This window comes from Leptosomus discolor, chromosome 2 (assembly GCF_034619465.1).
Source record: "Leptosomus discolor isolate bLepDis1 chromosome 2, bLepDis1.hap2, whole genome shotgun sequence".
Classification (NCBI taxonomy): Eukaryota; Metazoa; Chordata; class Aves; order Leptosomiformes; family Leptosomidae; genus Leptosomus; species Leptosomus discolor.
Genome location: NC_141392.1, coordinates 90,835,225 through 90,862,113, shown reverse-complemented (window position 1 = coordinate 90,862,113; position 26,889 = coordinate 90,835,225). Strand labels below are relative to the sequence as shown.

The window sequence follows — 26,889 nt, the reverse complement described above, 5'->3', positions numbered from 1 at the left end:
AAAGCAGGTCAGAAGTACTGTGCAGGACTACCAAGGACATATCACTGAGCAACCATATGGACTTTCCTTCTCATTAGCCTACAAGTTTTGCTACAGCCCTCTGCCTTCCATCACCAAAAGCAGAGAATTAGTTTAAATTTTCTTCCAAAACTAGGTTAACGATGCAGAGAACAGCCTCCTCTTGTTCGGCTGAGGCAAGCCTATCACAAGAGCACAAGCGGCACTTATCTCAATGCAGGTCTTCACTACTATTCTAGTTAGCATATATGGTTTTGCTAATCCATCTTCAATTTTTAAGTACAGAGAGGCTTGGCTTTTTTCTGTTTTAATTAAAAAAGGCAACTGGAGATTTCCTCCCAAAGAATAAACAGAACGCCAGGTCAGGCAATGGTCATTTATTTATTGACTTAAACAAGCAAAAAGTATCCTCAGACATGACGGCCACCACTTGAGCAATACAAATCAATGCTACTGAAGAACAGGGAACATCTTTTCTCTCACCCCTCCCATCCCAGAAGTAACAATAGAAATACCAGGGCCCCTAGAGAAAAGAGAAGGAGAAAAATTATAAAAGGCTCTTAGAATGAGCTGCAGAGTTGAAACACGGACACACACACACAAAAAAAAATCATTGGCTAATCTACCGTATCACCACAATCACCTCAAAAATAACTTTCATTGTTCCATTTCTACCAGGTACCAAACACATAGCGCTGTTTAACAGCTATTTCAACGTATTAACAACTGTCCTCAGCTGAGGCAGAACAGCAATTACTATTTATATTAGATTTGAGGCTGCAGATAGAAAGAAAGGTTTCCACAGAGTACAATGCAAGTTAACGACAAGAAAGTCGGGGGAGAAACAAAGCTACTTTTAAGTTACTGTACGCCTCTATCAATCAAGCAATTCATTCTGTATTGATAGCTCATCACAGACACACTATCCTGATAGAGCATGGCAACTCTACTCACCCTGTGACAGTATATCTGAAGAATGTATCTATGAAGGACATATTTATAAGTCCCTTAAGTTGTGGGCCACTGAAAATCTCAGCCCGCTACTCCTGCGCGGCTGTTTTTTAATCAGACATCAGCAAAAAAAGCAAGCAGACCGCATGCAAAACAATTGTTGCTAAATCATTTAGACTTCCTCGTAGCAGTTGGAAATATAAGTAAGGCATTTCTCAGATTTAGAGAAAACATTAGAAGGCTGTAGTTTTGCAGGCAAGGAGACCTTTTATTTTAATCCATTAAAAGAACCCAAAATAGTCAGCAGGTGGCCACATCTATCCATGTTTCATTAAAATCACATAAACCCTAAGTACAAAAGCACCACTGATTATTGCTCTAGAAAAACTGCATGAAAAATTCAAATACGCACAGTAAAAACATCACCATATGCACAAGACTTAATTTCTTAATGCAAGTGTATGGAATGCTGATCCAATTTTACACATACCTTGCAATATTAAGTTGATATTTATATTACTTGGCAACAACGGGAATTTCTAAAAGCACTGTTATGAGAAGGGAGATGTTCATATACAGTTTAATATGTCAACTATCATAGTCCTAAAAAAATTAGCATTTACAAAATACTTGATAAAAATATCTTTTAAAAGTTGTCCAAGAGGTACATAAAATCAACCCAAAATTTTCATGATATTTCATTCATTCTTGTCACCTACAGATTCAGTTTTCTGAGCCTGTGGAAAAGAAAGAAAGAAATTAATTACTATAGTAAATTGCCATTACATACCTCAACACCCAACCTACCCTGACTCCTTCGATTTCTCATTTGCACCAGCTCTGTTTCAAACCTGTGTCCGTATTACGTTTACACAAACAAAACAGGTACATTCACACACTTTTCTTAAATTATCGGTCCCAGCTTTTCAAAAGCAATACAAGCCTTACCTGTCAGCCTCCATTGTTCATACTGAAAAGCACCACACTACTACCTGTTTCTATTCACTGCACACATGCTGAATGCTCTACCGTACCCTTAACTTTCACTGTTTCAATCTGCCCTTTTACTGACAGTGTGCTGGGTGGGGCACCTCTGGATGTTGAAACACTAACAGTTGAGCGAGAGATGCGAATCTGCAATAACATTATGGGCAATAAAAAGAAACATTATGAACATGCTATCAATGTCTGAAAGGCTGAATAATTAAAAAACACTGATTCAATCAGCAGGAGGTATGTGTGGAAAGTACCTCTTCAGCTTTATTTTCACCATTTTCAGATGGTGTAGTACCTTCCTTTGCAGCTTCTTGCTTTTCATCCTTCTTCCCTTTAGCACCTTTGTTGGCCTTTGTTCCAGGTTCCTTCTAACAGAAGATGAAAAACATAGACATTGTATGAGTAGCCAGCACGCTACATCTTTATCAAAAAATCTTCACATGAACTAAAAACTCAATCTTGGCAAGCTGCACGTGCTGGACTGAAACAGAAAACCAGCTAAAGACTACCTGGAAAAAAAAAAAAAAAACAAGCAACCAACCAACAAAAAACCAAACCCCAACTATGTCCACAAAAGTTATATAGAGAGCCTCAAAATTTCTAGAAAACACTCATTTATTGTTTCTGCTAATTTACAGGGACAAAAACCCCTCAAACTATTTTGGTAGAGCTGAGCTGTATTATACTGAGGTATGTGTAAGATAGCTCAAAGAACAAATCCAGTAACAATACATTGAAAGCTTATTCAGCCAAGTTACACCACAGTGTTTGTGTAACAGCACTACACTTCCAATTAACATGAAATATTAAATTAGATTTAAAAGATTAAGCATTTTTGTTGGCTGTCCTTTTGTTAGCTTGATAACATCTGTGATGTTCATTCCACATCAATGAAAGAACCAACCAAACACACTAGGGAGGCAAACACTGATAAAATTCCATCTGCAGCAACACAAAGCAGTGAATTTATCAAAAGGAACTATTCTAACCGCTACAGGTTCATTCGGAGATTTGCTCTTAAACAATTCACATGTTGAAGTTGACTGTCTTTTAAATCCTTGCTCTATGTACTTATTTGTATTTGTGATCTAAGGCTAGTAGAGACACAGGTAAAGGATTTTAAGTGTGATGGGATAAAAATTTAAATTGTATTTGAATACTTTATGTCAGTATTTAAAGTAGTTCTGATAAACACTGTGGAGATCTTCCATGTGATCATTTACTCCAAGTTCTCCACGCAAAGTGGTAATAGCAGCTGTGAACAGGGACATTAAGGTCCATCTCCCTTCATCAACTACCTTTCCCCAGTGATCCTCACACAGGAGTGGGGCAGTGAGGAGGGAGTGCCAGTAATCCTAGTTCCATGGCAGCCTGAGTTACTCCTTTCACCAGCTTCAATGTTACACAGCAGCTGTGGTGCTTAACTGAGCAGCTTATTGGTGTGTGAGTATAGTCCTAACTCTTTACCTACAAAAGAACACGCTAAAGACTTGACTTTGTAAATCCATAAATTTGCAAGCTTTTAACACTAAAAATGATCTCAATACCATTTTTGGTTTGAACTAGCAGGTTCAGAGTACACACTTGCTTTTTCCTGTTTAGGAAACCAAGATTAATATACTCCTTAAAATGTGATCCAGTTAAGAGTCTGGAAGAAAGCAGATTACTGTACAAAGAAGTTACTTAGAATAATGTCATAAAGGAGTTGAGTCACCTGAAATGAGCTTCAAATGTCTCTCATGCAGCTTAGACTGACCATAACACCAAGCTCAGTTCACAACGTGTGCATGAAGCTATAGAAGCTACCATATTCCCCCATCTTTACTATTACTCTTTTTAAGAGGGGAGCAGGATGGACTCGGCAAGACTTTATCAGTAATTTCATTTAATAAATCATAAAGTGTTCAAAGACATAGTTTTACTTTCACAGATGGATTCTGTATCCTGACACTCGCCCAACTGAGATACCAATAAAAGGACTTGAAAAACGTAAGCGCGAGGAGTGCTAGGCTCTGTCTCCAGCACGGTTTTTTTCCAATAACGCAATTGCTCTTATTTAACATCCCCCTTGGGCACAAATAAATCTACAGTTTCTGAAGTAGATGATTTATATGCAGAAATCCTGAAAAGGTATTTCAGACACTAATAAGATTTTAATTTGACTGTAACTGGCCTAGAAAACCCAAACCATTCAATTTAAATGTATTTAATTTCACCTTTAATTATAATTGTGCATTCTCAGCAACAGCCAGGCTTGAAGAACAGATAAGAGTTTCTCGCTATGAAATGAAGTACTGCCCCTCTAGACAAGCAAACAGGATGACACAGAGTAATCTCAAATCCTACTGTAGAAATTGCTAGGTCTCAGGTAGAGCTTACCCAACCCGCACACTTAAGGAAAGGTAAAGATTCTTCTCAAGCTAGGAATTCACCACAAACTAACATGGTCTGCATATCAAACAGGCAAGACATTTTGTTTGGACCAGTAATGAGGCCAGGAAGGGGTGGAACAGAAAGAAAAGAATGCTCTAATTTGTTTGTTTTGGTTTTTTTTTTGGTTATTTTTTTTTTTCCTGGGGGTGAGGGGCAGGGAGCTGCAGGGAGGGCAGGGGAGCTGATACCTCACAAACACGCTGTGAATTGAACTGTTTGCAATGCAAAGAAGGAGTATACTTGCTTACTATTGGCTACAACGACAGCAACTAAAAAGAAAAGTATTTACCTTCGTGGTTTTCCTTGGTTTGGGTTCAGGTTTTGGTGGAGCAGGTTTCTATAAAACATTTTTTAGTTGCAGAATGTGTTAGACATACTAGCAGAAGCCAGCGAGCCACCTCCACACCCCACTTCCCCCCACTCCACACCTTCCCTTACTCCCTGCTCATTAGTATGCATCTACAAAAAGGCTGAAAAACCTTAATGCACAAATGCACCTCACCACTGTACACAGCCATTTTCAGTGGCTCACTCATCTAGCAGTCAAAGCAATTTAGGGTTCACTCTAAGAGTAAAACGTGGAGATTAGCAGTAACTGTTACAAAGAAAAAAAAGTCAGGTATGTTCTAACCAAGAAGAGGAACTAAAACCAAATACTAATAGTGGCATCAAATGAAGTCCTTGAAGGACAGTTCTTTCTCCTTTCCAGAGAAGCAGCTGCATGTCCACAACTAACATCAGCCTGCAAAACGATACAAAGTCAATACTGCACGGAACACACAGTGTTGCACCCAGGCGGGGAAATACATCATTTGTCAGAACAACATGAAACCTGAAACCAAGAAAACACAGATAACTTTAGCTCTAGAGTTCTTAAATATCCCTCAGCAAGAATAAAAATTGAATCAAGCAAAATACAACAAACCTGTTTGGTCTGAGAAACCATATGTGCCTAGAAAAGTATATACCAAGAGGTGTTATACATACTTACAGCTGACAATCTTGCTGATCGTCTTGTGGGCTACAGAAAAGGAAAAAAAAAAAAAAAAAGGCAAAAACATTTTTATAGGCTTACAGCAAACAGTATCCAAAGCAACATAACATCAGTCATTTCATGGCAACAGCATAAAATATGCCCCTATCGAAATACGTCTCTGTTGCCAAACACAATTCATATCTTCCTCACACTGGACAATCAAAATTTTAAAGGGACAAAGTGATGTGAAAATCAGTAATAAAAAACTGTTCAGGAATTATAATGTCTAAGTCTCCATATGGTTATGCACTTCCCCACCCAGTCTTACAGGTATTTGTCAGTCCCTTGCTGCTTTACAAGAGGTTCACAAGTACAGCAAGCTTGACTACCTGTGCACAGGACACTGCACCTTTCTCACAATACTTAAGAGTGTTGTTTCTATAGTTTAAGCAGATGCTACTTGTAATAACGGGTAAAAATACCATCTGATTAACAGCAGAATAAAGTTAACATCCTTCCCTTGAGGATATCAGAGTGCTAAAATTTCAAAACATGAAACTAAGTCCTTTCACTTCCTCAGTCGTGTCCCCCCCTGCCACTAAATCTGAGAGTCCAGGTGCACCAAGGCAGCTGCAGGGTGAGAGTGAGAAATTATTTCTTGTATTAAAACACAATTCCCAAAAGGAAAGCAGCAGTCAGACACTCTGCTTTCCTCCACCTTTATCACTTCAACACACCTTCCATATTAAATTTTACTTCACTCTGTTCTTTGTCATAAATTTATTACTGAAGATGAGTGAAGTCTTAGAAATAGTTGTAAGCTCATTAGCTTGTTCACAATATTTTTGTGTTCATTAAAGCAGATGAACCCATGATCCAGTTACACAGCGTGGTTATCAAACAGAGTTAAAGTTTGGTCTATGTCATAAAACTGGAATTGCACATGTAGCCAAAATAAAGGGATAACTCAACTGCAACAAATATTGAATACAACAGAGCTTACAAAGTGAATCAAAAATACCTTCTTAATTACATATTAAGCCTTTAAGTTGAGCTGAAAAAACATGGCTCCATTCATCTTGCAACAGGAAAAAGCTGTTGTGAATACCTGAAGAATGCAGTAATTTGTATTCACTGGAGCCATTTAAGTATTCTTAGTGGAAAGCAGTAGTGAATAGTTCAGATCTGCATCTAGCAAAATAGAAGTGTTGTCAAAAACACCTAAAGATATTTTCAACTAGCAAATATTCATGCGTCATTAATAACAACAGAAAAAAAACCTCTCTCTTTTCTTGGCAATTTAGAGTATCAACTGCTTGTTAAGCAGCCTAGCACTATTTTACAACAGGTTATATAAAGCACTTCACTTGGTCAGGTAACCAAAGAACCGCCTAGCTCAAGGTATCTTTTTTACAAACCTGTTTTCTTAACTGATGATTTCTATCGCTCAGCATTTGAGCACTTGTATGTTTTGTTAGCATAAACTTTTTAAATGATAATATGTTGTTTTAGATAAATTATAATTCTGCCCCAAACTGTTCCTGTTCCATGACTGTTCCAAGCTTTGTACCACTGTAAAGAGTCAGCATAAAACCTCAGTTCTTCAAAAATGCCTGACGGCTAAGTAATTTTAATTCTCATTCAGAGTTTGTATGTATTTTGTATTATCTGATTATAAGGAGGGAACTGCAGTCAAGTCAGCAAAGACGACATTTTAATGTGCTTTTGGAACCTTCATCCCCCTCCAAACAGTACTAACCCAGAAACTAGCAGCTTACCCAATAGTCTATTTGATACTGGCCTGCCAGCAAACATCTACAGAGAGTCCATGAAACGGAGCAGACACAGAACAACACTTTGCACTTTCCCACTGCGCCAGCTTCTGGCAATCTAAAGTTGCAAACTTGCCAACCTGGATATTACATCCACATCATGTGTTGAATAGTCCCCAAGGGTAATTTTCTCCATAAATTTGTCTAATAACCTAATGAACCCATTTACACTTTCAGTTTCCATAACATCCAGTGGCAATCAGTTCCATAATAGGATTTTGCACTGTGCAGAAAGGAAAAAGCAAAACTTTACTCCTCTGTGGTCTCTCCTTTAAACTTCTTACTTTTGCTAGATTCCTCTTGTTTTCCGGTTACATGAGTAATAATTCCCTGACTGCCTTTCTCTGTGTTACTGATTATTTTATCATGCCTCTGTTACATAAAAAGTCAAGAATCCTACAAAATCTGGTATCTTTGTGGGAGTTTTTTTGCTCCTTTTTTGTTTGTTTGGGGTTTGGTTTTTGGTTTTTGTTTTGTTTTTAAGCTGCTCTGCAGTCTCTGTCGCACTATACTTGGTATCCTTTTCATTCTATCATGGTCTTTTCAAGGAAGAGTCAGGAGAACTTCATTTAGCAGTCCCACAGCTAGTAGAGCAACAAATTAATCTTGTGATAGATACACCGATGTTTCGCATTCTGTCCTCTAGTATTTTTTCCTATATTCTAGTTACCTTTTGTTTAGAAGAACTGACATTTTCTAGTAAGTATTCACAATCTCTCCCCTGATTCACAGCTGATTTGGTGACCATCAATATGTCTTCCTCCCCCCCCCCCCCCCCCCGTATTAATTTGCATTTATCCATATTTAATTTCTATTGATATTTTATCAGTGACATAACAGCCTTCTCAGTCTCTCCCACTTCTGACTACCTTGATAATTTTTCGGAAACTTCAGCAACCTTTGTCCTTTCTCCAGTTCCTCTTCTCCTAAATCACTAAGGAACATACTCAGCAGCACAAGCCCAAACAGAAATCCTTCCAACACTCCACTCATAATTCTCCATTATGAAAATTAACTACTTCTTCCCTACTCTCTTCTCATATCTTTATCTGTTACCATTCCTTAGGAAGTTCTTCACTTTCATTCACGCTAGGTTCATTTCTTATCAAAAAGTGTTCTTTACATGCAGGTTAACTCTATCAATTGGTATGCCATCATTCTCATACCTGTTGACTTCTACAAAGAACTCAACTGCCTGAAGTACCACTTCTCTCTGCAAGATCCATGTTGACTCTCCCTTTATACATTTGTCCACATATACTTTTTTTTTTAAACTACTTTTGCAAGTGAAGATGCACAGGCTTTATTTTTCAGAATCCCTTACCTGAAGTCCTGGGAGCATTTAATTACCTCCAGTTACTCTGGTACTGAGGACAATGCAAGCAGTAAATTACATACTGCACTTAACAGACTGGCAATTGTTGGTGAACACTGTCTAGTTCTCGCTTGCACTCAGTTAAAGAATGTCCTCCAGACTCTATACCCGTAAGAAAAGGCTCCACTGTGAGAACCAACCTAGAACGTTCCATAGCAGGAGTTTCGTCACTGTTTTTCAGCTTTACATTTGCCATGCTGGAGGGTTTGCTCCTTTCCTCATTGTTTTCCATCAATTCAAAAAACACTTTTCAAAAGAATAATAAATTTCCCTTATTTTACTATTAAGCCATTCTGGGTTGTTGGTTTATTAGTTTGTTTTTTTGAGGTTTTTCTTTTTGAGGTGGCAGTGGGAGTTTCTGAAAAATAACATGCATTTCTGCAAGCCTCTAGCATGGTGCACCACAAAGCCTCTCTGCACCTGAAACCATTAAACTTTCTAGCTGCTCCTTTTACTATGCTCTCATTTTTAATAAAATTCCCCTTCCTGAGATCAAATCTTACCGTAGCGGAGTTTATTTGCACTTACATTCCTGCAAGGATGATGAACCTGAATATATTAAGGTCATAATTACAGAACAGTTCTCCGACAACTGTCTTTTTAGCTAGCTCCTACGTACTACTGAGGATAAATAAAGAGCTGATTATCCTTTTATTGGTCCTTTGATTTGTTTCTCCATCATGCAAGCCTTTACAGTTTTAACTTTTTTGTCTTTGTAATGCTATCCCGTGCCTTTTACCAAATCTCTGAAGGGTAACTGAAATCTCTGTCAACACTATGTCTGTCCTCAGAGCCTCTCTGATCTCCCTTAACATCCCATTGCCACTTTTATTATTGCAGTCAGACGATACCTGGCACAATTTCTACACTATGTATTTCCAATTTACACATGGCTTGGCAATCCATAAAGGATTCTGCTGTACTTACTGATACAATTAATCTAGAGAAATATTAAAGACCCATAACAGAAAACCATTCTACCCCTAATGTGACTCAGCTCTCAACCCCGTATAATTTGTGCTTTGGTGTGTCACAGTGTCCCAACAAGTTTCTGAGTTACCCACATCAATGTCCTCATTTAAAGCCAGATTGTCCAAGTTGCCCAGATTTAGATTTGCAGCTTTTGTGTTCTGTCTCGACTGCCTGTTTTCACAGGCATGAATTAAACAGGGTTTTATTTCTCAAGACTGTCCTTTACCTTTTCAGATGCAAACTTTTATAGCTTCTGTGCCAGCCCCGGCTCTCCACCCTGATGGGGAGCTCTGACTTCACCTTATGTGCTCTCAAGAACTCGTGAATCTCCCCTCAGATGTTTAGTTCAGAGTAATTCAGAAGATCTCCTCAGTGCCATCCACAAAGGTCTCCCATGGTTCAGACTGAAGACACCCTTCCTATGTAAGTTCTACCTATTCCAAGAGTTCCCACAGTTTCTAATCTAATCCTACAACTATTTTTCTCATTCACACACTAACAGCTACAGGTGTATCTACTGAGACTATCTTAATTTGTGGTTTGGTTTTTTTTTCTGTCGCATCAGCCACCACTATTATTTCACCTTGACTGAAGGCTACTCTAAAAGCTCTCATATTTCTGAGTCAGCAAGCTTTCTCCAGAGAGACTGTGTACTTCTCTAAATTCTTTGGTCTTCGTTCTAGCAATCAGGCCTCAAATTTTTAGGGGAAGGAACTTTGACTTTTCTGGCTCTTGAAGAAATAGTATTTAAACCCGGACAGAGAAAAACACTCATTTAGAGCAAAGGAGATTATATCTTTACTACTATTTAGTCAGCTTTTACATACTTCATGAAAAAGAAATTAATTTGTCTTCTAGTAAATTCCATAGGAAGATACCGAGGTATCAAAATGTACTCCTCTCAGACCTCCTTTTTAATCTACCTGTTTCTTTCAGGAGCTTGTTGTAAATATTACTACTGTTTGAAATATTTTGAAATTTCCACTGTACCATTTTCTTCTGCTGGACTGAGCAACAACCAACTTCTCAATTCAGAAAGTGTAAAACTTTATTAAACCATTCTTCCTGTTCAAATATGCTCAAAGATTTACAAGAAGAGAAATTAATTCATTTGAATATTCACCTGTTCTTTTCAAGGTCCTGATTTAACTTTGTCTGACACAAAAGATGACAGCCTAAGAAAACTAATCCTCATAATTCTCTACCTGTTTTTTTTAAATTCACATTAAGTGCTGTGCCAAACTAGCAAGCTTCACTGTAGAGGTCAAAGTATCACCAGCTGTCTCCTTGCCTTCTCTGACAGAAGTTACTGTACCCTTCAAAAAAATTCAGACAAAGAAAACACACAAATGTGTCAGCTGCTCCAGTTTAGAGACTGGTATCTTAATTCAAGACACCCTTCCATCAGTCACTTAAGCTAAGAATAGTTTTGAAGTAGACCGGCTGAGGTGCGTGCATTAACCCTCTTCCGCCAACCTGCTAGAGACAGAGCAACAGTTCCAGGCAGCAGCATCCTACACCGTTGCCACAAGATCCACCAGAGCTTGTCTATCAAAGCCCTAAGTGTTTCTGAAATTTATTTTGCGTACTAATGAGTTGCATGAATCCTCAGTGCACCAAAACCAAATGATGCCACAGCTCTCATCCCCACAGGCTACAAATGTGGCTTACTGTTATTATTCACACTGAAAACACCTCACTACAAATGTCAGAGCAATGCACAGTCTTCTGAGATGCAAGACTGGAGATCTCCAGTTAAATAATTACATGCCACAATAAATTTTAAAAAAGAAATAAATAAATAAAAGAATAAACAAACTTGCCTCTTGTTTAGTTACTTTTGCTGCATCCTTGCCTTCAGCACCCTCTGGAGACTGAAAGAAAATATTAAATCAGTGTTTTTATTACAGACTTAAAAGCATCCAGGCAACAGCAAAACAAAGATTACGGTGAACATTCTTCTTTCTATACATTGCAGCAACTTAAATAAGCCTGGCAAATTTATGTTAGTATTTACAAGCAGCATTGTACCAAAGCCATTCTAGGTTTCCCAAGCAAGACCACAAGGACTGATCATCACCAGGTACATACATATCATATCACACAGCATCCCTCTGTGGTCCCTCTAGCCAATTAACTGAAGCATCCACAGGCTCCAGTGAGAGCTCCATCTAATCAACAGTTGGTTTGCTCTACCACAGCTTTTGAAATACTCAAGGAATTTAATGCATTTCTTCCCAAACATGAACTCAACTAGTAATGAGATGTGATGGGATGAACCAAAACAGCACAGCATTACTGAAATGAGTGATTTTTTTACCTCATTTACCCCTTTTGTGCCTCGGGCTCACTCAGCTGGAAGCTCTTACAGTACCTTTCCCTCATCTCATCCCCTCCACCAGAACAGTAAAAATCAGTAAAACACCAAGAAGGCACTGACAGGAAAGATAGGGACAAACATGTTTCTTCACAAGAACAAAGTATCAACCGACCATTCTAATGCAGGTCTTTCAGAGGTACTAGAGACCTTAGTTAAACCATGGGGCGGGGCGGGGGGGGGGGGGGGGGGGGTAGGAAATCAAGCTTCTGTCTTTTCTTTACAACTCAAGATGTACTACTACGCATTTTGCAAATGACTCTGTTTCCAACTAGGAACAAGCAATTCATGGAAAAACACAAGCAGCAGCAGTTAGAGAACTACAAGACAGACAAGTGTTTCAAAAAGGCATTTAACAGGCAGCAGAGAAGCCAATTTGGTTGCTATTTTCTTTTTTCATCAGTAAAGGAGCAGGCTAGTTATCTTTTCCTTTGTCTTCCCATTTCAATCCTAACCCAAACCTCTCCCCAGATTTTGACACAGAATGTCTTGGAGTTATACAGTTACAGTTTGGAGCAGAGAAAAAGACCAGCTAGTTTTCAGCAGTTGACCACTGCCTTCTCCTGGCACTGGGCTCTAACATACTTACAGAAAGATACTTTTCAACCCTCTCACCAGAGAATAAAATGTGGCTTTGTTACTGTGCGCTCTCCTGACAAAAAGGAAGCATACCACAAAAGCATCTGTTTTTTTAAAAAAACAAAAAAAAAACCAAAAAAACACCACCCAACAAAACAACCGAGGACTGATCATCTAAGTAGCTAGAAAACAGCAGGAAGTTAAGCAGCACTGCACAGCGTACAGCAACTCAGAATAGCAACAGAGTCAGGCATCCAAAATGGAGCCTGACTGTTCCCTATGCTACGGCAGCCTCACCAGCTGCCTGCAACACTGCTTCAGGTTTACATTCTTAAAAGCCTTTTCAGTTTGGTTACTACAGAGTTGCTATAGCTTGATGGTGTGATGCTGGGAGCATCGAAAGCCGTAAGAAAAACAAAACCAAGTAGTTCCACGATCGCTGTCAGTAACAAAGTCTGGTTTCCTACCGCTTCCCTTCTTCAGCTCACGATACGGTACAAGCTTTAGGTATAGCTTTTCTGTAGTCCATGAATTCATAACGTCTGTTTCGCCTATACGGATTTTCTCAAGTCTAAAACTTGCACTGCACCCTTTCCCTAGCGGGAATTCAAATACCATCGTTCCTGTCCTGGGCGCCTATTCATGTGGAAGTTCACTCAGATGTTATCATCTTTTCCTCATAGCGGCCAAGAGGCCCAAGATCTACAGTGATAAGGGCAGAAAGATGGCACGATCATTTTCCTTGGGAAGCCAGGCTAAAAAACTCACCATAAACTAAATGAAGCTGACTGACACTCCACAGTCGGGCTGTTTTACCCTGTTTCACTTTTAGGAACCACAGAGCTTTGAAACGGGGCTGGATCATCATGAGATGGCACTACCACATGCCAATACCCTTGCAGCAATTGCCCAGGAGCAAACTCGCACCCTGCAATACTGCACAGTTAACATGCAGTAATTTACCCCATTCTCTTTAGCATTAATGAAAGACAAGTCTCCTACATTTCTGATAGACAGGGCAGCCTGATTTTACATGCCGATATTACTGCTTGACAACAGATTTTAAAAACTGCTCCTGAGGCTAACCGCAGGGGGAAAAAATTATATTAAAATACTCTTAATGCAACCACAACCGCTGTATTCTACTATGATATATTACACAACATACTTCAATTAAGTTAACTAATTAGCCCAGCATTCCCTCTCAAGTTAGAAAATCCAACAACAATTCTCAAGGCCACATAACTTTGTCCATGGAGGGACATGCACAGTAATAATCTCAGAAGTGTGAATAAGCAGCAAGAGGTTCTGACACGCTCTCATTTGCATTTCAGACCTGCTCCCTCCTCTCTGCAACCACTACAAGTCCAGGCATTTGGAGGCTGCGCTCATCCTCCCAGGGCCTTGGCTCCCCAGTATGCTGGCAGAGCTGTGTAGGAGTCCATGTCATGAATAAGGTAATTGATCCAGCTGAAAAATAGCCTGCTGTTCAAACAAATTTATAAATATTGTAAGTATATATACAAATTATAAATATATAGTCTACCCTGCTCCAGCAGAATAATTTTACTGCACAGCTGCACAAACAATTGAGCCAGTACAACAGACGAGAGTGAAATGGCACGGGGCAGTTGTAAGCAGCCTGCTACTCTTTAAGCTGACACACATACACAAAAATATCTATGTCAGATACGGCTACAGTGTTATTTCTTAAAAGAGGGACAGAAACTTATTCTCCCCTCTCCGAGTCCTGCTTAGGATTTGAGACACATTTCAGTGAGTCGCAGCTGATGTAGATCTTCATGGTAGTTTTTGCAGTACTTTCTCTTCTCCGTAGGGACCACGGAGGTTTGTACATGAATGGATTTGAGCCAAGCATAGTTTCCAAAGAACTTGGCATGTCACACGCAGTGACTGTCTGCACTAGTATCTGGAAGTCACAGGACTTTTATGTAGATACCACCAAAACCTTAAAGTCCTTGTCCCTAACTCTTCCACAGGAACCCTTCCCCCATCCTTTTGTCCTGGTGACAAACTACTGAAGGACCGCTGGTTTCAAAGCAACCAAACGTATTAAGTAACCCATCCCCTTGGCACATTTTTCGACATGACGAAATGCTATGGCTCACCGTGTTTCACATGACACCCCAGTCACATTAAAATGCACCCTGGCTACTGCGCATTACATCGTAAACTAGTCAGGAGTGCGACTGCCCACACTGCAAGTTTTGTGCAGAGAAATCAAAGATAAATGCAAGCACAGAATCACTTGACAAGGGCAGTACTCCAACTTCAGGAATTCTTCAGCTGTACTCCATCATATGCCTATATTATACTCATAAAGTAGTCCATATAGGCCTGCTGTGCCTAATACACAAGACAGATAAAATAAAAAAGCAAGTAACAACACAGATAATAGTGATTTAACTTCTTTTCCAATCACAGAGTTACACAGAAGGAAAGAAGCTGACGGGCTAACTCTAAATATGCTTTTGACATTTAAACTAATAGCAAGTTTTAGGTTCAGATGACCACACATTGTGTCATACCTCAAATAGCACTACATATTGGCAATGAGATTGTAAATTAAGCTGTAGCTAAGCTTTGTAAGATTTGTTAGAGCTACATAACATTTATACCACAAGATTAACCTGGGAGGCTGCATGCATAGAGAACTACATCTATCAACAATCAGGGTTTGTTGTTGTTGTTGGTTGGTTGGTTTTAATTGCTCTTTCCCCACCCCTTTTTAAGGACAATCTAGAAAATTATTTTGAGAGGACTTGAAAAAACGAAGGAATATTAATAGATGATAGAGAACATTAAAAAAAAAAAATCAAAGGAACATTAAAATTGAGCTTGCTTGTACACACACTTCTTGCATCTCACCAGCTGTGAAATATACATAAAACTTTCCACACACCAGGACAATACTGTGGTATCTGCAATGCCAACACTATTATAAAACTGTTAAGTTGAAACCAAAAAACTAGACAACTGTTTTAAGGAAACATTTAATAGAATACACAGGCAATTTTTTTTTTTTTTTTTATTGTCCTCAAGGCTGAGTTACCTGGTAGAGATGTACCACAGAAGAAACAAAAAGCTTCCATTTTCCTAATCAAAATCCTGTGATATAAGCAGGATGTAATGAGAGTACAGTAACAAAAAGTAGTGAAATTATTGATGTCTGTTTGAGAGATGCAATGGTACATGCTTCAACTTGCAAGTGACCAGCTTCTGGACAAATATTTTGTTTCTACTTAAATGAATGAACTGCATTAATATAAAGGAGTACAAAGTATAAAGAAGCATGAAAAGTAAGAATACAAGTATGTGGAAAGTAACAGTCAGTACAGAAGGTTGCTTACAAAATTAAATAGATCGTTCATTCTCTGAAGAATCCTGTTACTAGCTGAAACTCAACACCTTGGCTCTGATGGGACAGAAATTAGTCCTGTCATACCCATGTATGACAAAACATATGTAAGAGAAAACAAAACAAAACAAAAAAGCAGATACAATTTCATTCCAACTACCACGTCAAGAAGTTAGAAAAGCAGAAAGCCTCAACCATCCTAGCACTTGAGCATTCTCTATAGCATTTCCTCCCTTCCTGGCAAGCTGTTTTCTTCGGCCACATCTCAGTATGCCGCCTGCAATGGGATTTGCCTGTAGATACTTTCCTGGCTTGCTATTCTAGCTGCAATTTCCTTGATGTAATGCTCTGGTCATTCCTTCAACAACTTTTTTCACAAACCAAAATATGATAAAAGCTTGCAACAAAAGCTCAGTGCAAGAAAATAAGACGTTATCAAGTCCTAAGCCTTTTTCAGGGTTTACTGCACTGTTTTCTTCAATTTTTTCCTCCCCTCATTTCCCTTTGAGTAGAAGTCTGTATTAGATTAAATTTAATTCAACGAATTGTTTCCCCATACATGCTAGATCTTCTAATTATTTGTCTTCAGAGCAGCTCTGAATTTTGTGCCAGTTCATAAATGTAATTAAAATGTTGCTTATTTCTTGTTTTAGATTAATGAAGACTACGTGTTGACTAATTTAACACCAACCAACTCCTGCAACACCCTTCTAACCATTGTTTCCTCATTTAGCTCCTCCAGCATCTTATCGTTAACCTTTGTTTATAGCTGGTTCTTTGATCTGTTTTCAGCAGATAGAACAGTGCTCACTGCCAAGCCAATGGGAATGAACTTTGAAAGTAAAACTAGTTCTCCCTAATAAATGCTTTAAGAAATCAGGCATTCTTCCTACTACACCCCTTCATTTCTTTTTTCTACCAAGAGCCTGAATGTGGATGGGAAAAAAAAAAATTAAAAAAAAAAAATGCATGTCACTAATTTAAAACCCAAGTCATTCTGCCAGAACCATGAGTGAAGTACAGAATAAATCTGGCTAGTGGCTGGACTTTTTAAATACTTATCCAAAATGATATCTGTCTTGCTCTCTTCCAAAAAAAAATGAGGATTGATTTTTTTTTTGTATACACTGTATATGTGTATATATATATATACTCTTTACTAAAAAAAAAAAAAAACCCAAACCCCACAAAAAACCCTAAACCCCATGCTTAAGTATTTATTCTTTAAGACTATAAGATTTTAATCTTTCCTGTTAAGAACTATTACAATGAAATATTATACAATATGTCATTTCTAGAATTTAAATCCCTCCATCTTGCATATAACAAGAGCAAAATATTTAATTTTCTAATTCTTTAGGGGAGAATGTCAGTTATCAAAGTTCTGAAGAAATAAACATTATTTAAAAGTTTAAATACAAAGACCACTATTAATATCCCTTGTATTAATATGCAGTTAGAGGGGAAAAAAAAATCAGGGAAAACATTTCTTGATCAAAATCTACATTCTTGCTTAGAGATTCAAGCCAAATCGAATGACTGGTTAACATGCACTGCATTCTTAAAAAATATATAAGAAAAGAAGAATACAACAGAAAATGCATTTTATTACATTCCTTAATTCTTAACAGGTAACTTCTGTGAGCTCGAGAGTCTTCCAGACAAGACAGAAGAGACAGAAACCAAGTTAGGCCCACGGTATTTCTAGATATCCAAACCCAGACAGAATAAACACTTTTCCAAAAGAGGAAACTCCTTCACTGTGGATTGAGGTTTTGCTATTCCCACTGAAATGAGGTCAAAGATTGACCAATATAATTTAAAATGCATTTATATATCCGATGAAATATTTTAAGTGTCTCACAACTGGTTTGGCTTTTAATCTTGCTTCCAAGTTTGTCTTCCCTGCAGTCAGTTTTTTGAATAGGACACCTTCTACCTATAGCATAGTGAAGAAGTAAGAGCAGTTTCTCCAGGCTCTGATTTAAAAAAATGAGCATTGTAATTTAAAATTAGACAGACAGTTCTCTTCTCAGACAGTGAAGTAATCAGCTGCATTTTGAAAAATACAGAGCCATGGGAGCAGTGAGCACAGTGCATCTGAAATTGTTCAGTTTCCCCTGAACACCAAACGTGAGAATTCAGCTAGGTAGTAAGTAAATTCTTGTCTCAGTATTTGCTTAACCATTTTACTGCCATCATAAAATAAAAAGGCAGATTCAAAGAATATGATGTATGAAATCCAATTCCCAATAATATTATTTCTCTGACCTTTCAAAGCTGATGCCAGCTCTGCAAGTGAGATGAAGCTGATTGACTCATGCAAGTCTACATACAGAGGCAGTTTTTAAAACCTTTAAGATTAGGTTTCGAAATCTGTATCTAAATATCAGATCTGCAAAGCAAAACTAGCACAAAGCACTTCTCAAAATTTTTTTTTTTTAAAAAATTATCTACTTAGAGATTAAATTTAGACAACTACTTTCAGTAACAACAGATTCCTGAAAATAGCCACCTCTGACAAAGAAAAGTACTCTTAATGACTGAAAAAAGGTGTATAATTCCTCCCCTCCTGGAGGACGTAACTGTGATAAACCCCACAATAAACTAGAAAAGAACCTTTTTGTTGCTGTTGTTTCAACTAACTGGTGCTACAGACCACCAAACCTCCAAGACGATGATAGCAGGTCCACGAGTAAGACGTAGGTACCAAAGGCACAACTGGTACAATGCCTTAGATACACCGACCTCTTACAGCCCTGTCATAATTCCAGATGGGCTTAACAGGAATATCGCTCTACTACAACACCCAGAATGGGAAGCTTCATAGACAACCTAAATGCAGTTTCAAGAGAAGAAAAAAGTAAAATGTCTCCAAGAGAGAGCAGGTGGGATAAGGAAGAAATGATGCAGCAGAGATAAAAGATGTTTTCCTGCTACAAACAGAGCATCATTACCTCTCCTCAAATCTGCTTGCAGGGGATAAAACATTGCAGAGGTACAAATGTTGTTAGACACCTGATTTCCAACTACGGAAGCAGTCTCTGCTACTCGAGTAGCATTAGGACAATGGAGAAAGCTAGCTGGGAAGAGCAAACATACCCAACAAAGCCGATGTTGATGGGAACATATGCAATTTTTTTGTGCAGACAGATCCCAACATTCTTCGGGAACACTGCATTTTATATTCGCAGCTTTCACTGTTACCAAGTACACCCACTCTTTACTACAGGAATACAGGAGCTGTATCTCCAAGTCACAGGAGTAATTAATTGAGAACTGATAATTTCCAAAGACACCAAAAAAAAAAAAGCCCAAAAAAACAAGCCAAATGCCCCCCTCCACCAACGGTGCAAGGACACAACTTGACCACTGCGTTGTCCTGATCATCCTAATGAATTAAAGAATACTTCTCTATGCACTCTAAGTTAGTGACAATCAAAGAAAAGCTGGCTAAGGCTGCTGTCTGAATAATGCCTGGCTGCTGCTAAGAAGAGTTCTGCCCTTCCCCAGCTAATCATTCCTGCCAATAACCCAGCTTAACTCTTTGTGCCAAAGTATGGGAAACTAGATCAGCAGACAGGTCTGGCCAAAAACTACCTCAAACACATAAGATATCCCACAGGTTAAATCCCAGTAAGGACAGGAATGAGCATCTGGAACTGCTTCTTTTGGCCTGTACACGCCAGCTTGAAATATCCATTGAACTACAGTCCCAACTGTAAAGTTCCACACTGCCAATTTTGCCGACAATAAAATCAGTATAAGAGCATCTTACTTCTGCACACAGCCAGCTGCTCATTCCCAGGCCTATTATTCCCTTCTAACAGGTTACCACACATTCATTGTGCCACTGTGCAGCATCTCGACATTGTATCACTAAAATGATCCAGCACTAAAAAAAATTCAAAAGCACATCCAAACCTGTTAAGTAAACAATATAAATATAAAAACCACAGAAATCTAAGTCCAGCTCCTGAAAACACCTTTTTGGCTACTGGATCATGGGATAAATCACTGTGCTAGATTAGTGCAGTTAAAGAACAGAAAATAGATGGTGGCCATTACGGTCCTACAAAGCACTAATTTCCAAGAGAAATCTCTGGATTTGCTTTACTGACACTCTACATGAAAGACAATAATCCAATCATGTCAAGAAAAATTCACCTTCATACAATTTCTCTGAAACAACAAGTATACACCTTGGAACATACCAGGCCTACACACAGCTACTGATTGGATATAAAACAGCAGAGAAAGCAGCCTTAAACTAAATAGCATATACCTGCTACCTTTCATTTACACGCAGGACTTCTTTATTTTTTAAACAGTACTGATACGCTAGAATACAAAATAATATTACTCCCATTGGCATGTTGAACTACTGTGTATAAAAATATTACCTGTATCTGGTTAGTTTTGCACTCAGGTGATGACTTACAAAGTAGATTGTATTAGTGGCTACACCTAACCAGATATCACACTTTAATCTGTTGAAGGAACATTGAGAAAGATTTTTAATTGACAATTCAGTGAAAATCTAAGAATTTTCAGGTCGCCCATTCATTAAGTCCAATTGTATTTCAGTGTGATCTAAGAAGAAAATTTCTGTGCATTGTTATCAACTACTGATAAATGGCTCAGATTTTTACTGACTGGTATAAAACAATCAGAAACATTTTAGTTCTACATATCCTTGGTCAATGAGCTTTTAATCTCCACAACTCTAAAAAAGAGTCACAGCTAAAATTATATAATTAGCTCTCAAAATAAGCTATTTTAAAGCATATCTAATACAAAACGTGGACAAATTTGTTGCATGTATTTAATAGCCCTGTAAACATAAGTTATTGCAACATGGCATAGAAGCATTCCTCAAGCATGGCTTTTCTCTTCAATGCCACCCAATACTGCCACACTGTATTATATCTAAGAGTACCATGTGCAGATAAAAAAACTGTGATCTTTTCTGCTTAATTTTTTCTATGAAAGATGTAGATCCTTTGAGTCAGTCTGGTCAAGAGATACTTGGAGTAGGCCAACCAAGCAGTTCTCAATTGCTTTAAATACATCAAGGTTTGAAATTTTCAATAGTTACAAGTTTAGTACAAATAGTACAATTTCTAAAATTGCTAAGTGCCAAATCATCCTTTTCCTTTGTATTAGAAGACCCCTGCAGTCTTTTAAGATGCTCTGGCACCTCTATTCTGTTCGCCTTCGTTGACTGTTAAGTGCATCTCTGCATAGCAATGGTTTTACCTGTCCCTGCAAAGGATGCCGTAGGCAGAAGCCCACCTGGGGACTCTGCTGGGTCATCTTCTGCTGTTGCCTAGCCTGCTTTCCAGTACTTACTGAACAGTCTAGGATTGACCTAAAGGGAAAGGTGGAAAGAGAAACTACCTTTTCAGAGATCCAACTTCTGCTCTTAGGCCTCATGTAGCACAGGGAGAAAGGAGGAAGCAGTCAGCATGAAAGGCAAGTGGAGTTCAAGCAAAAGTCTGGATCGAGAAATGGGACAGAATGAGAGTGGGGAGAGGTCAGCAGCCAAGATGTCTGCATCTGGTACTGACCTCCTTTTTCCTTCTAATCTATAACCACCTTGAGAGCATGAAACAAAATACAGAACCTCCTCCACCTCTACATCCCACTGCTAACAGAGTGCATCCTGTTAGCTGTGTTCTAGGATAAACTGGAATGCCACTGCTACAGACCGAGAGCTTCCAACCCCAGTGATGAAACAAGTTGTTGGCAAGGTGTGAGTCCCCACAACAGCACTGCAGCCTCTTTCCTGCCAAGTAGCTTCAAAATGAAGATAACCTTAGCAGAAAAAACACTGTTACATTGATGCTGGTATGTTGAATCAGCATGGACTGATACACAGATGAAGTATCAAAACATGGAAAAGGACACAAAGTGGAGCTGAACAGCACATGCATGTACTTCATACTGCTGCATTATGAACACAAACTCACCTGCTACTGTTTGCACAAGATCTACACCTCATTCCACAGACCAAACAGTGACAGCGGGATCATTCAGAGCCTCAGCATACAGCGGTCATCTGCAGGACCCTTGGCTTCATTAGTTAATTGGTGTTCGATCACGTACAAGTTTCTCCAACAAAATTTTAGAGAACCAGTTACTGCTACGAGTTCTTCATTTTGACACCATGAAGCAAGATGCCAACTGGAGAAGCAACAACAAATGCAGCACTTGAGAGTGCGGGACGTGCTTATTAAAGGGAGTAAAAAAATCATAGAATAGTTTGGGCTGGAAGAGACCTTTGAAGGTCATCTAGTTCAACCCCCCTGCAGTGAGCAGGGACACCTTTAGCTGGATCAGGCTGCTCAGAGCCCCGTCCAACCTGACCTTGAATGTTCCCTGGGATGGGGCTTCTACCACCTCTCTGGGCAGCCTGTGCCAGGGTTTCACCACCCTCATTGTAAAAAACTTCTTCCTTATAACCAGTCTAAATCTGCCCTCCTTTAGCTTAAAACCATTACTCCTTGTCCTATTACAGCAGGCCCTGCTAAAAAGATTGCCTCCGTCTTTCTTATAGCCCCGTTTCAGTACTGGAAGGCCACTATAAGGTCTCCCCAGAGTCTTCTCTTCTTCAGGCTGAACAACCCCAACTCTCTCAGCCTGTCCTCATAGGGGAGGTGCTCCAGCCCCGATCATCTTCGTGGCCCTCCTCTGGACTCACTCCAACAGGTCCATGTCTGTCTTGTGCTGAGAACTCCAGAGCTGGTCGCAGCAATGCAGGTGGGGTCTTACCAGAGCAGAGGGGGAGAATCACCTCCCTCGACCTGCTGGCCATGCTTCTTTTGGCGCAGCCCAGGATACAGTTGGCCTTCTGGGCTGCGAGCGCACACTGCTGGTTCATGTCCAGCTTTTTGACCATGCACACTCCCAAGTCCTTCTCTGCAGGGCTGCAATCAGGACGGACATCTTAATCTGAAAATACAAGGGACCATTCCAACAACCTGACCATTTACTTCTGTGCCCCATTTCCATATTGGTGGATGAGGAACATTTCTCTTTGAATATTCACAACACTTCAGAAATGCAAACTCAAATATGCAGAAGGATTTCACAAAGAGAACTGAGTTTAGGTCCAGGCAAAAAAGCTTAAGTAGAATTTAACAGCTCTAGGTTAGAACATATGAGAAGACACATTTAATTCCAAGGACTAGAAAATACCTTGATTAAGTACCTGGTTGGCAAAACAACTAGCAAGGTAAGAGTCCCACAAAAAACCTATCACATCTATCAGGTGACGATATAACTAAATGCACTACAGCAGGAGAACCTTGGAACATGGCACCTTCTTTCACTAAAGAAGCAGCATTCCAAGCAAAATATTTAGAGGGTTTGTTTTTCTGTAGTAAATACAACCAACTATAGTCTTTCTGACTTTAAAGAAAGCAAGTTTGCATAACAGAACAGGAACCTGCCACAGATGTTCTCTATTACATTTCCACAACATCGACTGTGCTGCAGAAACTAACATTACTGACTACAAAAACGTGGCAAATAGTCTACTGAAATGGCTAATTAGACAATGATATTTTTTATTTGCCCTGAAACAACAACAATATTAAAAGGTGTTACACTCAATAAAAAGAAGACTTAAGGAAAAGTTGCATTTAGCCCTCACACCTGATTCAACTCCAAATGTTTTCAAAACGTGACACATTGCACAGAGTTAGATTAAAGAATGAGTTGGGTCATTTTGGAGTGCGACTCCAACCGACAGGCTCCCCCATCCAATGCTGGACAAGTCACCACTTGACCTATGAATATCCCTCAGAGATGGGGCACATTCTACTTAAACAGGCAAGTACTGCTCTTCTTGACAACAATCACATTAAAGTTGACGTACGTGTGCTTATGCACAGAGGTGTATGCGACCATGCCATAATTCTCTCCTGTGTCCATACCATGATTCTCCCCATCATCAGGTACAGGATGGTTCCTCACCCTTTTATGGCTAAGATTGAGACATTTTTATTGGGGGTCTTTCAAGGTCAAGGAGTTTTCCAATATGACCCAAAAGCCAATCCCAGCAAGACAAGCAACAAAACAAAACACCCCAATCCATGTCAAGGTATTCGTTGCTATCAATACCACAACAAGCGTTCTGGTTTATCCCGCACTGGCATGCCATTATTCTTGTGAAAGACCACGTTCACACCACAACATGATATTACAACAGACAAAGGGTGCAGAAATCTGACAGGAGTCCAGAGTTCAACCCCTTTTTGTTTTAGCACAGTATTTAACAGCTTCTCAACACACAGTAAGTTTCTCCTTTTCCCTGTGACCCTCAAGCAATGAATAACGATACCCCAATACCTTAGGCCACAGCTCTCTAGGGAATGGGAGACAACCTACATTTTTTTTGTTCGTAATATTCGTAATGAACATTAGGCCAGGGACTCGGCAACTGACTTGAGTTTACATAGAGATGAAAAGCAAAGCAAACAAAAAGGACTAGCCAGTTTAGCTAAGGCAGACACAAAAACAGGTACAGGTAGATTCATGCCCTTTCTGCAATATGATTTAGTTACTTCCCCTATAACTGTGAAAATTTCTCATTTTGACTATTGATGTTTATTTCCTTATAAAACTTTCAGTGTCAGCAGCCTTTTTATAAGTTAGAAATTTTAACAGAAGAATTGGCACGTGATTGTTTTGTCTCCATGTAGAAGCTGACTGGTGTAATTATTTAGCTACTGCTGTATCACTAACTTCTCACTCTATGGACATAATTCTGGAATAAACCTGATTATTTTAGAATACTTACGGCAATTCCAGTTTCCTCAAAAAGCAAAGCCATTAATCACACACTCTTCCTGGAACAAGTGCTTCCCAAACCCCATACTTCATAAATAATCTTAAAATGTAAATGTTTACCCATACAATGCTAAGTAAATTAAAATTTACTCCACCATGAAAATTCATCTCTATTGCTCTGATCCCATACGAATGTTTCTATTACCTTTTTAAAATCTTCTAGAAAGAAGACATGTTCTCACAGGCTTAACTACTCAAAGATAGTTTCTCTTAATAAATGTTTCAGAACAGACCACAGAAACCCACAAAAGTGACTTTAACTCTACCCCCTCTTCGGAATGACAACCTGAAACATTATCCATAGTGTAAGAATACAGGACAAAGGAAACAGGGTAGGAAGACTGCAAGGTTTTAAAAGTTGCGAAGTCCTACGGGCACAGGCTAATTTTCAACTTCTTCCTGATGACAAGCAAGAGCACCAGAAGAACAGAAGCACCTGAGGCCTACGCAAGGGTACCATGGAAGAACAGACAGAGGAAAAACTGCCCAACATTGACTAACTTCAAGCCCAGTCATCGAAATAAAGGCAATCAACCCTGCAGTTATATCCATTTTCATGACTGGAACCAGGTTCTTGCCTATGTATTAAATAATTCAGTAGCATACTTGACAATTGGACATTTTGATACCTCCCGTAAGGAATAAGGAAAGGATAATAACTGAACGCCGAGCTACCTGGAAGTCATCGTCTACCTGTAACTTCATTAAAACAGATTTGACCCCCGGCCTAGACACGGTGTATTAGGAGGTCACAGGTGACATTTGGGAAAACCCCAACACCACTAATTGCTTTGCCTTGGGTGACCTAGTTAAAATGAAAGGACTGCAGCTATTCATTTTTGCCACAGCGTGTGTTAGTGCCAAGTCTCTCGTTACACTCAACTAGAAGGCAGCCGGTAACTTCTCGACGGGGACCTCCCGCAGGGCCGCCCACCCCCGGGGCCGGGCAGGCCCCTCGCCCGTCCGGCACCTCACCGGGGAAGGGGCCGGCTGTCCCCGTCCACGCTCAGCCTGCCTCTGCCAGCACCGCAAGCGCTCCCCGCGGCCAGCACGCCGCCACAGCTCCGAGCTGGAAAGAGAGGGCTTAGAAATCCCCCCCTCCGCACACCTCCACCCCACCGAGCCCGGCCGCTGAAGGGCCGCCGAAGTTTCTCTCCCTTCGGGAGGGCGGTCTCACCACCGGCCCCAGCCGGCCGCTCCCTCCCGACGAGGCTGCGCGCCCCGAGGTGCCCGGAGAGCGAAGGACGGAGGGCGGCGGGGGTCGGCCGCGTCCCCTCAGACCCGCCATGGCCTCCCCGGCCGACCGGGCGGGGGGCGGCGGGCGCTCCCTCAGGAGGCGCCTCCCCGCCCCGGCGGCCGCCCCCGGGGGCCCTGCCCGGATGGGCGCCGGAGTTGGTACATACGGGTCTGCCGCGGGAGGCGAGGAGAAGGGTGTAGTTTGTTTTAAACATGGCTTGCCTCTCTCCCCTCCTCCCTTTTACCTCGGAGCCATCACCCGGGCACAGCGGGAGGTGGCGGTGGGATCCAACCACCCTGGGTGGGGGCTGCCCCCTCCCCGCCACTACCCCCGCGGCGGCGGCGGCGCCGGAGTTTGCGAGCAGGAAACTCCTCCCGGCGGGGGCCAGGGGCGAAGCCGCAGCTGCTGCGGCGCTTCTCCCCGGCGGCGGAGAGAGGAGGAGGAGGAGGAGGAGGAGGCGGGGGGGGGGGGGGGGGGCCGGAGTTGTGATAGCGACTTCACCCCCCAGGGACGGGGGCGACACCGCCCCGTGCGGCGCCGCCGAAAGTAAACAGGGGGCGGCGGGGCGGGGAGCGGCGGGGAGGGGTGGAGGGGGCTTGCAACAGGCAGCAAAATACCCGGGCTCGGGAGCAATCCGCGGGCTCCGGAACGGAACGGCGCCGGGAGAGCAGCAGGCGCCACCGGCCCCTAACGAGCGTTTCATCGACCGGCCGCCGCTCGGCCTCCCCCGCCTCCTCCCTGCGGGGGAGGCGCGGAGGCAGGACCCCGCCGCACGCCCGGGGCGCCTTACCTTCCTCTTCGGCATAATGTCCCTGCTCCGGGCCGCGAAAGTAAAGCGACGAAAGAAGCTCCGGCAGAAGCGCGGATCCACCCGGTGGAGGTGGCGGCAGCAGCGGCGGCGACACCGG

At 40.7% G+C, this 26,889-nt stretch overlaps 1 protein-coding gene across 2 annotated transcripts; it reads right to left on the bottom strand.

Annotated features, from left to right (window-relative positions):
* Positions 1-499: 499 nt before the first annotated feature.
* HMGN3 (high mobility group nucleosomal binding domain 3) lies at positions 500-26,889 on the bottom strand. Of its 2 annotated transcripts, XM_086461446.1 has the most exons (7): positions 26,772-26,889; positions 11,377-11,427; positions 5,390-5,419; positions 4,688-4,735; positions 2,220-2,333; positions 2,011-2,103; positions 500-1,706 (listed from the first exon to the last, which is right to left on the bottom strand). In XM_086461446.1, the coding sequence occupies exons 1-7, from the start codon at positions 26,784-26,786 to the stop codon at positions 1,668-1,670; spliced, it is 390 nt and encodes a 129-aa protein (XP_086317572.1). In that variant the 5' UTR covers positions 26,787-26,889; the 3' UTR covers positions 500-1,667. The 2 variants fall into 2 exon arrangements, with proteins under 2 accessions (XP_086317572.1, XP_086317573.1); XM_086461447.1 differs by lacking the exons at positions 2,011-2,103; positions 26,772-26,889 and adding an exon at positions 26,148-26,195.